The sequence below is a fragment of the Chelmon rostratus genome, chromosome 5 (genome assembly GCF_017976325.1).
Source record: "Chelmon rostratus isolate fCheRos1 chromosome 5, fCheRos1.pri, whole genome shotgun sequence".
NCBI lineage: Eukaryota > Metazoa > Chordata > Actinopteri > Chaetodontiformes > Chaetodontidae > Chelmon > Chelmon rostratus.
Genome location: NC_055662.1, coordinates 6,451,352 through 6,467,550, shown reverse-complemented (window position 1 = coordinate 6,467,550; position 16,199 = coordinate 6,451,352). Strand labels below are relative to the sequence as shown.

The 16,199-nt window shown below is 42.3% G+C and overlaps 1 protein-coding gene across 1 annotated transcript in view; it reads left to right on the top strand.

Moving 5' to 3' along the window:
- zmat4a (zinc finger, matrin-type 4a) overlaps positions 1-16,199 on the top strand; it is a 132,145-nt gene that overhangs the window by 49,810 nt on the left and 66,136 nt on the right. The window contains exon 3 of the mRNA XM_041937757.1: positions 6,368-6,457. Coding sequence (XP_041793691.1) covers positions 6,368-6,457 — 90 coding nt within the window. The remainder of the gene's footprint in view (positions 1-6,367; positions 6,458-16,199) is intronic.

Sequence of the window (16,199 nt, the reverse complement as noted above, 5' to 3'; positions counted from 1 at the left end):
AAAACTTCACCTAATAATGGTAAAGCAATGTTAAAATCACCCCATCTCCCCTAGAGACATGCATGCAGTCTGAAATGTAGCCGAACTGTAAACATGGCAAAGTGAAAAAGGAATGATTCCATTTCTATTAATTAATGAACCTTTAACCATCACCCTCAGATCAGGACTATTATAAGTCTTTTATACAAAATGATTCCTCTTTTGTTACCCTCAAAAAGAGACTGACTTTTTTGCTCTTTAGCTAATTAACATGCAGCCTGTCAGCATTTTAGTTTCACAACGACATGTCACTGAAGGACACGCCGCAGTACTGTGCCAGCGTTTCTTCAGTGTTGACATACTGCAGCAGTTCAGCTTTACATGGCAGACCTTCACAACATTGGGCAGCAGTACCACAAAAGTTCATGTTAAATTGTGGGTTGTGATAAATGGGCCGTTGTTTCGGCTGCTCACGCCCATTAAACACACAGGAGAGGAGAATGCTGCCAACAAAGTCATTATGAATGTGAGTAATCCTGAGCATGAATATGTCCTCAATGGCCAGCTTCTCAGCTAACTGACTATTACTTGCTGTGCCCTCTGATGGGGAAACCCACCAGTCATTCTGCACGAGGCCTCTGTGATCTGATAAGAAATGCTGTAAGCTGATTACACCACCTGTTCACTGGGGACGTGCCCTGGATTCGATGCTACATCCCTCGATGGACTCATCGCCCCCGCATCTCTGAATAGATTTACTATTTGCACTATTAGTATGATGATTGGTAATTCGTCAGCTTTGACTTTTTCAATTTCAACTTGACTGTGTAACACTCAATAATCCGTTCATGTAGCGTCACAGAAAGCTGATAGTCCGGAACCAGAAAACTCTGGCTCGAGCCGTCCTTCTTTGTACAAAAAGGCCATTTCAACAGCAGAGCCATTTAAAGTCACATTTTATGGAGCTTCCAAGTGCACATAATGATTTTATTTTGAACTCCAGCCCAGCTGTATCAAGCATTTATTTCAGGGAGTGTCATTACGCATATATCACTACATTGCATTATTATTTGTAATGCTGCCCTGACACCGCTGAGCTGCCCAGTACACGCTCAGCCTGCTGCTGGCAGCTACTCAACTGCAGCTACAATAGAGCAGTGTGGGGTCAAGTTCTTTGCTCAAGAGCACCTGGCTGGCAGCTGTTGAGATGGAACGAGTGCGCACTCATCCACTTTCTACTACACTACCGCCTCCCCCACAAATTATTACTGCTGAAGAGCCATTGTTTTATATGACAAAGGGTCACTTTTTATTACTTCCAACTTGCAACAAGGATAGCTTCTGGTTATCCACTGTGTTAACCGCCTGCTTTGGGGGGTCTGGGAGTATTTGTCCCTTGTCCTGCACAGTACCCACCCCGACCCTGGGGAGGGGAATGCCTGAGCCCTCACGAGCGCTGATCAGCTCGCTCATGTGGCGGTAATGCACTATGGATTTTTCTTCAGCGCTGATTATGTCAAGCGTGCACCTCGCTTCCCTCTCATGCAAACCCGTCCCACAGTGGGCCTGTTCCGGTGTAGTTCAGTTCCACTCTCACTCAGTGGTCGTTTTTCTGATCCTAGTCCTCAGACAAACATGTCTGAACAGCTGGAAATCTGCAGCGTACAGATTTACACTAATAACCTCCAGGCCCAGCAGCTGAAGGGATCCATTAGACAGCATCTCACGAGTGTGTGTGTCCTGTCATACCTGCTTCCACCTGCGCAGTGTTTCCGGCTGTTTTCCTCTGTCGCTTGGTTTTCTGGGTTTTTTGTAATGTTTTTCTAGTTTTGGTCCATTTACTTTAAACCACATATGCTCTATGCCTAAACTACACAAACCTTCAGGCCACTATCCAAACATACTGTGCTGTCTTGAAATGAATTGTTCCTTTCCTCCAGCCCACCATTTCATTCTATGTTCAATGTATATTTTACTACGGCACAAAAGTCAACTTCAACTTACAGCACAGTGGGTAATCCAACACGCTGATTTAGTGCTATAATGATTAGTCAAGTAATCGATTAGTTGATCAACAGAAGATCAATCAGCAACTGCTTTCATAATTAAATCACTGTTTGTCATTTTTCTAAACAAAAATGGTTGCAGCTCTTTCAGTGTGAGGATTTGACACTTTGTCATACTTGACCATGATCTGAATCTCTGTGAACATCGATTAATCAAGAAAATCACCAGCAATTATTGGATAATGAAAATAATTGTTAGTTGCAGCTCTGCAATGAACATGACTCTGAGACTGTATAGGCACAGAGGTGCTTTGAGCTAAATGCTAATGGAAACATGACAATGGTTAAACATGCTTATGTTTAGCATGTATAATGTTAACTGTATTAAGATTAGCCAATTAGTATTAAACTGAGGCACACAAATTATGTCTTCCTTTTTTTGACGAAGTATTTTGACCTGATGAAGGCACTAAAGTTATTACAGTTCATCCCCAGGGGAGGATGAACATGTGTGCCAAATTTCCTCTCAGTCCATCTAATAGTTGTTACATTTCAGTCTGGACCAAAGTGGGGGACTGACCAACAATGGCACCCATAGTGCCACACAGCTGGGGTGGCTGAAAATGCCCCAGTGTGAACTGACTTCTCTATAGCCGGATGCTAAGCAGCAATATTTCCTTTGTTTGCCTTCTGCGTATTCATCATATTTAATATAACATACCTGGGTCTTTTTGCCTTTTTTGTAGTCGTAGGCTAATTTCCATCACACCTGACTCGAGCTCACCTCACACGTGGAAGCTACTTTTAGCATGTACACGGAGCTCAAATCCCAGTAGTTTTCTGCTTGATTCGCAGTTTTGAAAGATGCATGTAATAGTACAGGTTTAACATTTGGAGGAGGCAGCAGGGGACCTGCTGGCACAAACTACAGCTAAGGCAGAAGGTCCCACATGAATGACATCAGCTTTACAAATGCCATCTTTCATCAAAGTTTCAGATGAACCAGTTACAGGGGCAAGCTAGTCATAACTAATTTTCCATAACTTCTCGTTCTTGTAGAATAGAGACCACACCAGTTACACTTTGTAGGATGTAAACTATAGTGCCACTGTTGTCTCTTGTCACACGGTTATACAGTCATAATAATGTTGTTTTGTAGATTTAATTGGCTGGAGAGGACACAGTGAGATCCTGTATGCAGACAGAAGCAGGCTAAGGGACAAAAAACACCAGGATGACATTTTTATGTCATGTTGACAATTGCAGGTTTTGCTTCAGAATGTAAAACAGCACAATTCAAAATATTGTAACGCTAACAGGGATGACTGTCTTCAGTAAAGTAGGTGAAACCTCTCGGAGGATCTCTTGCTCTAGTAGAGATGGATGGCATAGGTGTTGCGTGTAGACTCTTGCCTAGGACGATCTTGTATGTAAGATTCCTTATTCCTCGAACCTAGCTCATTCCAGAAAAAAATAGGGGCACTGGAATATCCTAATCACGTTCTGGGTCCAGGATATCAAAGGCTGAGGAGTGAGGGATGATCAGTTGGCAGGATAATGTTGTTTTGCCCTGCTCACCGTCTCCTGCTTCTTCCTTTTCCTCTAAGAAGGTGGAGATCCGTCTATCAGCGCCTCTAAATCTCACTACTTAAAATTTTATATCCCGTTTATTTAATCTCGACAAAAACCAAAGTGGAAAAGCAAATTTTCTTGTTCATGGGGGGTCATGTGGCACATGACCCCGTGCAAAACTGTCATTTTCATTTGATAATCAAAACACACACACACACACACACACACACACACATACATGTTCTTCATTATACTTCCACATAGCAAATAATTGCTGGTGGCTGGTCAGGTGGAACATTTCTATCCAGTTTGGAGCTCTGCTGCACAGAAGAGATGTTACCTCAGCACATAAAAGGCACTTTATGGTGGCATAACAAATAATGTGTCTGCACTGATATGATGATTAGGTTAGTCAAAGCCCAGTCTGCTGCAAATAGTGCCTCTGTGGCAGCTATTGACAGTGACCTCACTGGAAACTCTGGTTGTTCTCGCACTCCATGAGTGGCAAATGTGGAACAGCATTTTCTCTCCACATCATTATCCCTCATCAAAAGCTCTAAAAACATCTAAAAAGATGTTTTTACAAACAGCACAAAGCTGATTGTACCTTTGTTTGAAGAGGACGTCCTGTAGCTTATTTTATTCTGAATATTTAGTGGTAAGATGGGGAGAAAATTTGAATTTCAAATGCTCAAATTTTCCCTCTTCTCTGTTCACACTGAGTTTGAAACTCTCTTCTCCTGCAGTGAGCATATAATATTCAAAGGGTAATACAATATGAACAGAACCACTTCACATTCCCAAAACACACAAGTAACAAGGCTGGTCTTTCATATTAAGGCAGTATATGCTTTGTGCTTGTTCATTTGAGTGTCGTAGTCGCTTCTCATATATTTGTTTAAAGGGAGCTGATCAAACCAGAAGCAGTTTTAATGAAACGAGTGTGAGTCAGCCGCCATGGATCCTTCATGCTTTTCAAGCTGGATCATCTTTTCCCCTCAAAGAAGCGGCGGCGCTCAGGTTGCAGTGTCTCTGCCAGGAAAGCAGACAGTCAAGACAAATAGATTCCCGCAGCCTCGCTCTCACCCTCCAGCCAGGCAGGATGAGTTCGCCTGTCATGCCCTCATGAGGAGAGGCTGTCCCTCCGCCTGATGGAGTAACGCACCTGTCCACGCTGCTACATGCCTCACTAGCCGCGGTGTTGTAACCATAAACTCTCCGTCATCTGTGGCTTCCCCCTGACGGTGCCATGACAGTGTCTTCGGAGCTTCCCCTCTGCTTTCTGTATCTTGACGTATGAAGCGTCTCCTTGTAAAGCAGAGTCACTTTGAGATAAATAACTCTGTCCTTCCAAATCCCGTCTTTCCCCTGTCGTGGCTATGCTATCAGATCCTGGGGGATCGATGGGCGGCTGGTAAGAAGACTCCTGCTTCACCCTCCGTGAACCGAGCGCTAATTATCAATTCAATCCAGTGTCAAGGAGCGGCAGCGTGCACTTCATTTGACAGTCCTCTCCTGTTTTTAATGGGACCTCAGCCTGGCTCAAACGTAGGCCGGATCTCTGAAACAGGAGTGTGTACTGCAGCGGGCAGGAAAGGCCGTGCTCAGGTGCGGGCTTTGTTAAAAATGTGAGGCTTTGGTCCAACACATCTGTTGGCCTTTTGCTCTAAAACTGCTTTTCAACAGGGTGATGTGAATGTGAGGCACTTGACATGGCACTGTTTCATCATGATATCAGAAGTGCATGATGAGCGTCTGCAGCAACAGGGCGCTGACTCCACCAGCTTCATCACACACACTGAGTTTTCCTGATACCAGATCAACGAGTGGCTCAAACTCTCAGTTGCAGGGATACTTTACTCTGTTATTTGACTACATTTAAATTTTTTATTGCTGTTTTGGCACTTAAATAGTGAGGTTGTTTGGGATATTTTACATGGTGGGATGGCAGTGGTTCAGGCATCGAACGTCTCCTGGATACCTCCCAGTGAGGTTACTATGGGTACGTCCTATGTGCCAAAAATAGCTGCATCATGCTCTACTCCCAAGAAGAGCAGCAACTCGTGCTCAGATGACAAAGTCCAGTAGTGGCGTCCAGTAGTACTGTAGGAATTAGGACTCTTGTCATAAAACAGGAAGTAGTGTTGACAGTATTGTACAGCCATAAAGTCCGTACATGTAGGGGGTTGAAGTGGTTGGCTGGGTCATCAAAACATTGGCCCATGACCACTGTTGTTCCCTAAACTTAACCAATAGGTTATTATTTTAATCATCATAGTCCCCAAATATGATGAAGCAGTAATTTTAGCCCAAACACTAATCTTTCCCTAAACTTAACCAAACCTTAAAGTGAACATGGCAGATCAGAGAACTCTTTCATTTTCATAAGAAAGGTCTTCCTGACGATGGTGGCTTCAGATTAGAAAATGTTTCGTACAGGGGGAGTTCTCAGTCAACTCAGTTTAGTTCACTGCCATACCAGCCGTCATTTGAACTTAGTAACGAAACATCACTTCTTCTTTTTAGCTTTGTGTAAATTTACCTTGACCATGGCTGTACCTAGAAAGGAAAACACATTAGGACGTTAACTGATGAATAAGACAAAGTAAGTGTAATGCACAGATAATTCATTGCTGAACAGTATTTTGGAGGGAAAATGTATTCAGTATTAAATCTACTGCCGTTGGACACTGCCCCCTGACTATTTAAGTGACCACTTGAGTACTGTATGGTGCCAGGTAATATCAAAAGAAGAATCCACCACCTTAATTGTGCTTCACTGACAGCTTTCTTCCTGTTCTTTCTCTCAGAGTCGGAAACACGCCAACAAAGTGCGGCTGTATTACATGCTACATCCTGTGGATGGAGGCTGCCCCGCCAAGAAGCTCAGAACAGACAACGTGAGTCACGTGTGGATTGTGCATGTTTGGTTCCATCCTGCTGTATGTTTCCCCACTGTCTAAGTAATCATTGAGAAACATGACCCACCCACCACCCAGTCTGACAATGGCTGACAGATAAACAGCAGTGCCTCATTTCTAGACCAATGAACAATGCAGCAGTGACAGGGCTGCGGTTGGATGCAAGTGGATGCCAAGCTTTCATCAAACGCAGAGACATTGTGAGGTATGCGGCCCTCCCAGCCCTCCATGTCATAGAAATTGGAAGTACATGATGTGTTTGACAGGCGCAATAATGTGTCCTGTCATTCCCTGTTCGATAAGTGTTTGGGTGGTGATGTGTGCTGTTTGGTTAGTGAAGCCTTTACCACTCCAAGCAATTTCTGTTCCTCCATGTGTCCATTAGGGAAAGACAAATACATGGTTTTTACATCCACTTCACAGCCCTGCTCACACTCAGATAAGCATCACGGTGTTGAGAGTTCGTGATGCACGCTGAGATTTTAGCTTTGCGCCACAGTGAAAGAGGCATCTCCATTCCAAGCTCCTTTCAAGTGCAGTTTAGGGTCGGCGTGGTGTGATGGAGGAGGCGAGGAGGGGCTGCGGAGAGAGTGGAGTGGAGGGACTCTGGCCTCTGCTGTGATTACGAGGAGTTTGCCAGCTATCACTTTGGAAATCTGGGCCTCTGGACCAGATAAGGACACATCAAGGGACACTATTGCTTTCTCTCGCTGCCACGGCTCATCATCGAATCACGCTATTCTGTTTCATTGTACATTTCCCCTCTAACCCGGCACTCTCTGCCTCCCTGTCTTCTTTTGTTCTCATCTCCTCATCTGTCCTGTGTTTCCCTGTCACACGCTCTGCTCAGTTTTTCCATCATCCCCTTTCCTCTTGCCTCTTATTATCCTTTTCTTTGCTTTCCTCTATGTTCCTTTCTTTCTCTCTATTTTCCAATCCTTTCTTTTTATTTCCTTCCCTCTACTTTTCTTCCTCTGCTTTTCCTTTCCTCTGCTTTCTCCTCTTTTCCTTCTCCTACTTTTCTATGATTTCCTTTCCTGTCGTCTGCTTTCCTTTCCTCTCCTTTCCTTTCCTCCACTTCCCTTTCCTTTTCTGACCTCTGCTATCATTTCCTGCTCTTCCCCTCTTCCTCTATTCTCCTTCTTATCCTTTTCCATTATTTTCCCCTCCCTTTATATTGTTTTCCCCTCCCCCTCTTTTTCTTTTCTGTCATCCCCTCTCTCCTCTTCTTCTTTCCTCTTATTTCTCTTATTCTATTTTTTGCCTCCTTTCATATTTGATTCCTGTTTCCCTCAGCTCTCCTCTCACATCTTTATCTCATTTCCCTTTTCCCTTTCTTCTTCTTCTTGACTTTTCTGTTTTCTCTTCCCTGCTTGTCTTCTCCGTCCCTCTCCTCCTTTTCCTTCCTCACATTTTTGCAAAAGGTCTTTTTGTGACGGTTTCTTTGATTAGATTTTTCGCTTTCTCTCAGACACAGGAGACTTGTACTCTATCTCCTGTCAGCGTTGTGCTGATGCTTTAATCATTCGCACTGAAACCATGTGGGATCAGAGTGATGAGACACAGTTGTAGGAACTGGTTGTTTGTGCTTCCTATTACCTTCCTGTCAGGCAACACAGGTACAACATGCTGTCTGACCATTTAATACACAGCATCATACTGTACTGTGTTCTGTCACTATGAGAGTTTATAATATAGTATTGTTTTACTAATATTAATCAAACAATAATTGCAATTGAAATTGGGTTATTGCTAAAACATTTTGATACATCGAAAACACCAGTATTTGGCACATATAACGACAAGAATAACCTGTTCTCATTCCCAGAGTGTCAAATACAGACGCTTTGTCACTCCTTGGCATGTCATACAGACGCACAAAGTACCTTTTAGTGTCTTAAAGAGACAAACCCCGGACTCTAGTTATGTTTGTTTGACCCACCCACTCCTTCATTTGTCTTTCCTGCTCTTTACAATAAGTCACCTTGCTATGAGCGTCTACAGAAGTCGGCAGTGGGTTTACACTGGAGTTTGTTGAAAGCCTGGTACGTGTCATATAGAGCACGAGGTACCCTTGAGCTGAGGGGCATGACAAAGTCAGAGTATTTGATGTCCTGTGAATGAGATCAGGTTCAAAAGAACTATAAAGTCTCCAACGGGCTGAGGCATTTATTTGGACCAGGCTTATATTAGAAACAGGCCATTATTCCTGAAGTGCCATGCCAAACTCAACACTTTGCTCTTCTGAGCTTCTTCTCCTCTCTAACAGAGATATTGTATCCACTCGCCTTCAATTTCCATTTGGGTCGCTATTAAGTTATTGTCAGTAAGACCCATACTCCCTGAGCAGAGCTTTCACATGAAAAGTCTTGTAGCAGCTCAGTGAACATAATCCCCCTCTTTCCTGTCAGGCATTTTATTGTGAAACTCTGCATTAAGTTGTGATTGTTATTATCACTTGACAGTAGCTATTGCAAAAAACAGGTGAAATTAGTAATATTGTAGCATTCCCAGCTGAATAATGGTCGGACTCGTTAACTGATGCTTCACAAAGTTTTATTCATGCTCAGTGAACACACCAGAAGAGCTACGACACAAAAAATGAAAACGTTACCATTCTTTCACATATAATGAACAGACTTTTACCGTATAGCCATAAAATATTTTTTTCCCCATCAGGAAATTATTACCTTTAACCACTGACAATCCCCGATAGAGTGCTATATGTCAGCATTGTCAGGCCGGGACTCAGATGCAGAGATCAGTTCACACAGTTGTTTATCGAACACCCAAGAACCAATTCGCGGAGTGTTTAACAAACCGGCTATGAAATTATTCTAGGCAAAATGCTATCTATAATAATATCTATAATAAGAAAAATAACAAAGAACAGAAAACACTCACTCGGAGGAAAAACTATGAATCTCAATGGCTATGAAAACTTTAGAAAACAAAAGGCGCTCCCGAAGGAAGAAAACTCAAAAGGCTATGAAAACGGAAATGACTAAACGAGAGTAGGAAAGGAAAATAATAAACTCAAAATACACTCCTAAATAATGGAGGAACTAGAAACTAAGAAACAAAACCAATACAACAGAAAATCACTCTAATATGAGGAAAACAATTCGGCTAAGATCTAATAGTGAAAATAAACCAAAGAACTATATTATCAAAACTACAAACAAAAACACTCACGAAGAGGAATCAAGAGCTTACGGACAATAACTGTGGCTGTGGTACGGGCAAGGGAGTAGACAGGCTCGGGTGAATCGCCGACGGACAAAGACACACTGGCACAAGACAAGGGAGACGCAGACTATTTAACACGTGGAGGGTAATCAGGAACAGGTGGAGACAATAGGTAATCAGGGCGGACACACGGGACACATGAGGAAGGGCAAGTACTCTGAAACGAGAGGAGAGTTAGACCTTCAAAATAAAACAGGAAATGACAAGACAAAAACCCCATGACAAGACGGACCTCACCGCGGTGTGACAAGCATTTTAATCAAGTGCAACCTTAACCTTATTGCAAACACACACAAATTCCACAGAGCATAAAACTCTTCAAAGCTATAAACAAACATCACCATCATTCTGTTTCTAAAACAGCAAGAAATGAAGTGATGACAAAGTGTCCTCATAGCCAGACACATGTATGCTGTGCTAAAAACACTTCACTAATCCACCGTGCAGTTTTTATTCTTTCTCTCAGTGAGACTTCAAAATAAAAGCCTCCAAACTAAATATTTAAAATGACTGGACAAGTATTCATCTAATCTTCTTGTCTTAATCTCATCCTTAAAGACGGCCATAACATATGAGCATTACCAAGTTTCCATTGGTTAAATTGAGCACAGAATAAACAGTGACATTTTCATGTGTGCGACATGATGATACCTGTATCCAGAAGTGGGTAACCCTTTTTCAAGGAGTGAGACTATTAATCTACCAATATGCACTAACCCAGCTGATTCTTACAGTAGCACAGGTACGAGAACCAATCAGTGGAATCAGCTGGTTTAGTGCTTTTCTTGCTGTGTTCAATACTTGATCGCCTTTGTCATTCCACATTATTTCTCAGTTTATTGATTGGAATGGATTGTTATTTCTTGATCCGTGTAGTTTTATTGAGTTAATACCAATGTCTGGCCTAGACTTCATGTGAAAAGGAGACATGTTTAATTAAAAAAATGTTCATTTGTTGAATATTATCTTCACAACTTCTCAAGCTTATTACTCAAAATTACTCTAATTTTTATTCAAGGAGCCAGCGTGAAACCGAGGCAGACAGTTGGTCTATATTTGTTTCTGACTCAGATGTATTCTTTCAACCACATTTCTACAAGTTGTAGGAATTGTGTAATCGAGGAAATGAGACATGTGATTTAGGAGCTGAAAGCAAACCGTGCAACGTTACGTTAATGTGTGAATTCAGCAGCAATAACGCATTCCAGCAGTTAGCATCGCCATGACGACAATGTCAACCACCCTCCTCACTTTGCAAAGTGTCTGACGTAGAGGCCGTTGTATTTTGTCCTCTGTGGCCTGAACTATTATTCCAGCTACTCTCAGTATCAAAGCTGTTTGTGTTTTGTGTATGGCTGTCAGGTAGAATCTGTGTCTGCTTTGTACCGGCTGTGTTAGTAAGGACAGCAGGGAAATTGGTTTCTACATGGATACAGATGTTTTCCCAGAATCGCTGTCCGTACTGCAGCATCACTGAGCAAGGGAGTTAAAGGGAAAAGGGTTTTTGTCGGGTGTTCTTTGCTAGTTCATGTGAGGTGACCTTGATGGCTTGTGTCATCCAAAGGCCTTGGTGTGGGGGAGGGTTGAGCTTAGTGTTTCTCTGCCAGTCTATGATGTAAAGGTCTGGGAGCTGCTTTTATCTTTTCAGAGCTAGAATAAACTCTGGCTCTGGAGTATAAAAGCAAAAACAAAAAGATAGAAATGTGTTAATTTAGATAAGGCATGTTTTCTACCCCACAATGTCCAAAACTCATTTAGTTCTGATTTGAAATAAAATGCTCATGTCTGATGTCACTGATTAGCACATGTTCAGTGGGATCCGTCGTAATCAGCTGCTGTTGTGTTTAGTTGGGGAAAAAAAAAAAAAACAAGTTTGCTCTCTGCCAGGTCCTCCAATGCACATAGTTGAATATTCCTGTTAATTTTCTGTTTAATTATACACACATTTCATTATCGGTAAGTAGCTGATCATGTGTAAAAGATGCGCTATAGATAACATTTAGCACTAAAGAGTGCTAAATGTAAATTCCTGTATTTCTGACAGAAAGTTAAATCTTAGGAAAAGTGACATTTAAAAGATAAAGCTGAAGGCATTTTATATTTTTGTTATTGAAATCCTTGATCTGTCTGTGGCATGAATATCTACCTCTAATAATATACATAAATATGGGTAATAATAACCTACTTGCACAGATGACCCGTAAGTCCATTTTTCTGGTGAGGACAGGCTGTCTCGTCAGCATCCATGGGATTGAGTGAAAATACAGTGGGCTCTTGTATTGTTATGCAGGAACAGGTCAGCCAGTGCAACAGTGTTTCTCATTAAGAGTACAGCATATCACCAAATGTTTGCTTTTAGTAATTAAAAGTCAGATTGCTAGCATGATTACCTACTGTGGAACCTCTCTGCTTCCTGCAATTACTTAAGAAGCTGATAACCAAGCTTGGTTGATGTGTTTTTTTTAAAGAGGGCAACAGGGCAAGAAACACAGCTCGAAATTAAACAATCCAACAATCCAACTATCCACATAACCTAATTCAGGGTTAAACTTCCAGGTACTTGTGAGGATGTGGACTTGCAGCAGCTTTGTGTGGAAATGGTTTGCAAACTGTCCTTGACAGATAAGTTAAAGTTTAAAGGAAATCTCAGCTAATAGGATTAAGTCAATGACCATAAAGTCTGTAAGCCTATTCAATAAATCAGCATGCATTGTATTTGCCTCAGGTTGTGTTTTGTTTAAGAGATGAGGTTACAAACTCAGATGATTCCCCAGTCTTTTCTAAAACTTGCGTCAAGTTTGCCGTTGCTGCAGACAACAATGGCCGGGATATTTTAATAATGCCGTGAACCAAGGGACTCGTTTGTGTATTCAGGGAGCCACAATAAAAACCACAATAAAATGGAGCTCATTAAATGTAAAAGTCTCCTGCCTAACTTAAATTCAATGCAAATGCTGCATCTTCAGGATTTTTCTCCAGGCTAGTATATCCTTAAAAACTATCAAGTTGGTTTCTATGACCGCAGTGGGATACAGTAAAAATGTCTTTTTTAGGCATCCATCAAACCTAAATTCAGCTATAGCAGAGTGTTCTGCTTGTAACAAGATGCCATTTGCCAGGACAGCAACCACCTAATGTGCCCATAGGGACATGCTCCCTCTCCATCTTTGTTTCACAAATCAACCGACGACATCAGCTGTACTGATGTAGGATGAAGACAGAAAAATCTCTGGGTCGTGGAGCTTGCTGTAGGATCCTGTCGGGAAGCAACAGTGGGAGCCATGGGAGGAGTTTGGAGCTGATGGAACAACTCCTCTGAGCCTTGCTGCTATTCAAATTAAATCAACCTTGGGGTTAATATCTGTTCCAGGAGAGAGGGAGATGAGGTGATGATAGGGGTGGGGGTAGAGGGGTGGGGGCACTGTGAGGTTGGCATTTACTATCCCTCACTCTTCCCTGCTGCAGCTGCTCAGCTTCCCTCGGAGGGTTCACTGTCTGCAGCTCCTTGATTCCGTTGTGTGTCATCTATTATGTATTTGGAACATGCAGAGTTCAGTTTTACATCCTATACATCACATTGCATACATTAACATTTGAGCATGTTTAGGGTCTAAGGGATGAGTAGCCAAATGAGTGGTGAATTAAGTTATAACCGCAATATCCAAGATGGGTTTTAAAGACCGTATTTAACACTTCTTTTTAGAGAAAGTGGGTCAGTCACAGAGGGACATATTGGTTCCACTGGTGGCAGGGCGTCAAGGATGTCACTGATCAGTTGGTCAGCTGCTATTAAATTAGCTCTGGATCGTAGCGAGCTGCAAAGTGGGACACTTTTCAGGCATTCGTGGTTTCAGAAGTGAAGGTCCAATTCAGTTCCAGGCTCAACAATGTCGGGGGACTAGAAGTTGGAGAGCTATCAATGTCTTGTTCCCAGGTCAGAGATGCAGAGATGTTCCAGAGTCAGAGGTATACGCCTGTGTACATTCACACACACGGAGAGGAGTTCACAATGACTTCAAAGATGCATTCTGTAGCATTTGATCACAGAGCTTTGATTTCTGCTGCATGTGCCACCAAGAAAAGAAAGATGATATAGTATGATAAAAAACCATGAACTGCTGCGCCCCCAGTTAGCTTTTGCTTTTAAAGCAAGCAAACCTGATCTACTAGATTGTGATAGTGACGGGATGTGAGCTATGGTTTCCTGCATGACAGCTGAGCATGCCACACTCCGATCCACCACCCGGACTTCCACACACCGGTTACAGAAAGGGCGCTGGATGGAAAACCTTATTACATTCAAATCGAACATTTGTTCAATATGAATGTAATTCCCAGTTTTAATAAATGATCCAGGTTTCTCTCTTTCTGAGTTGAGAAACACTGAGGATCGGTGACCTGACCTTTCACCAAGCACCAGCATCAGGACAACACTTTCACTTGACCAACACTTTGGTTCATTAAAAGATTTCTCAAATCCTAGCAGCCAAATTTCCACCTAATTTGCTGTGGATAGTCCTGCTCCCCAGAATATAAATGCTTATGTGTTTGATGATCCAGACCAGGCATGTCAAACCGATTCCACAAAGGGCCGTGTGGCTGCATATTTAGTCAACCTCAGTTAAGTTTTAGTCTAAAGGTCTGGGCATTTAACTTAGTCTCAGCAACCCTTAACTATTTTAGTCTAGTTTTAGTCAATGAAAAAAGTTTTTAGTCATTATATTGAACCTCTCAGGCCGTCCAGCCAAAACCATTAGTTTTGTGTCCTTTTGGTCAAACTGATTTCACATTAAATGTTGCTGTATGATTATCTGATGAGGAACACAGGTTGAATGATTAAGAACGTGGCTTTGCAGGACGTGTCTGGTCCAATGGTCTGATGGTGTCAGTTTCAGGAACACAGCCACATTCATCAAATCTTATTTGTTTTGATGGTAATGTGAAGGACAAATAAACTGTGTTGTCATGACACCAAATACGAGCCAGGATGCATCAGACAGCAAGTTAGCTGCTCAGGTGTTTGGTGCAGTGTCTGGCTGTTAACCCTGCTGAAACGTCAGCCTTTCTTATAGAGTACATACTTACCTGCCCCAGGATTAATGACTCAAGTATTGTTATGGGAAGTAGTAATATAGAGTCTGAATAAACCTTTTCGAACATAGCGGCCATGATATCATCTTTAAGTCCGACTGCATGTAAATCACTTGTTCTGTGTTCTCCTTGGAGAAAAAAAAAATCAGAAATAAAAAGGGAGAAATTTCTATTCTTCTATTTTTTGGTTTCCTGATGGCGTCCCCTAGTTGTGCATTAATTCAGTTGAATACTGTTCTGATACCCGTCTGCGTGGATGGATGTCAGGGTTCTGTCACAGGCAGGGCGAAAGGTCACACTGAGCCAGACAGCAGCCACATTGGCTTTGCTCCCTTCTTATCTAAGCTACAAACATTAACAAGCATCTCGTCCTGCGCCTAAGCTTGTTGAACGAGCCACCAAACGAATGTTCGCTGGGTAAGAGTGCACTGCTCACAGCTGCTTGCAGGCTAGACACTGGAGCTAATTAGCTGCTCAGCTGCAGCACATTAAACAGCAACATCAACAAAGACAGTTCCTCTTGCTTTTAATAATAGAAAACTATTAACAATCCAAAAACACATCTAGCCTACAGTACACTGACTGTAGCTTGGGTTTTAGAGACGGAATGACGGAATTCGTGGCCAAACCAGGACCACCCTCACACATTGATTTATCCTTGTTTTTTTTCATGTGTCACAATAAATCTGTGTAGGGTCTGCAGGCTGACCTTAGGCTCCCAGTTAAAGGGCATATTGCCTTTATGGGAGAGGGCTCCACTTAAACTACACAGATGTGATGCGACCGGAATGTGCTGATAAGGTGGCACTGTCTAAAAATACACTCAGCAGCACCGCCTGCAGACACTGTGGGAGTGCGTATGGCCTGGCATGGCCTGGCGTCTGGACCTGGTTGAGCTGATGGCATCTGACAACTGTACACGCTGCTGGTCATGCTAGTCGCTGTGTTAACCTGCTCTCATGCGGGGAGGGAGTGTCAGTCAAGTATGTTCTCAAGGTTTTGTAGTTTTGAGGATTAAGATGCTAAAATAGCTTGTTTTGGATCTGACTGAGTGGTTTTTAATTATTTATTGCAGTTCATTCGGTCTCCTCTTCAAGACGGCAGCTGGATTCCCATTAAAGGCTTGGTTATGCAATTTATGAAATCTCAGATTGGGATAGCTGTATGAGAATTGCACATTTAACTAAATGTCCTCAGCAATGCAAAAAAAGTTTGAACCTTTGCTTGAGGCAGGAAGGCTTTTTGTCAATAACAGTGCTGGAAATGCATTTGTGACCTAATTTGTGTATTATGAAAGTACTGAAATGATGAGTGCATTAATCAATAAGTTGGTGGAGAGAAAACATGATTATACTGTAGGTCATTTCAGAGACTTGCTGAT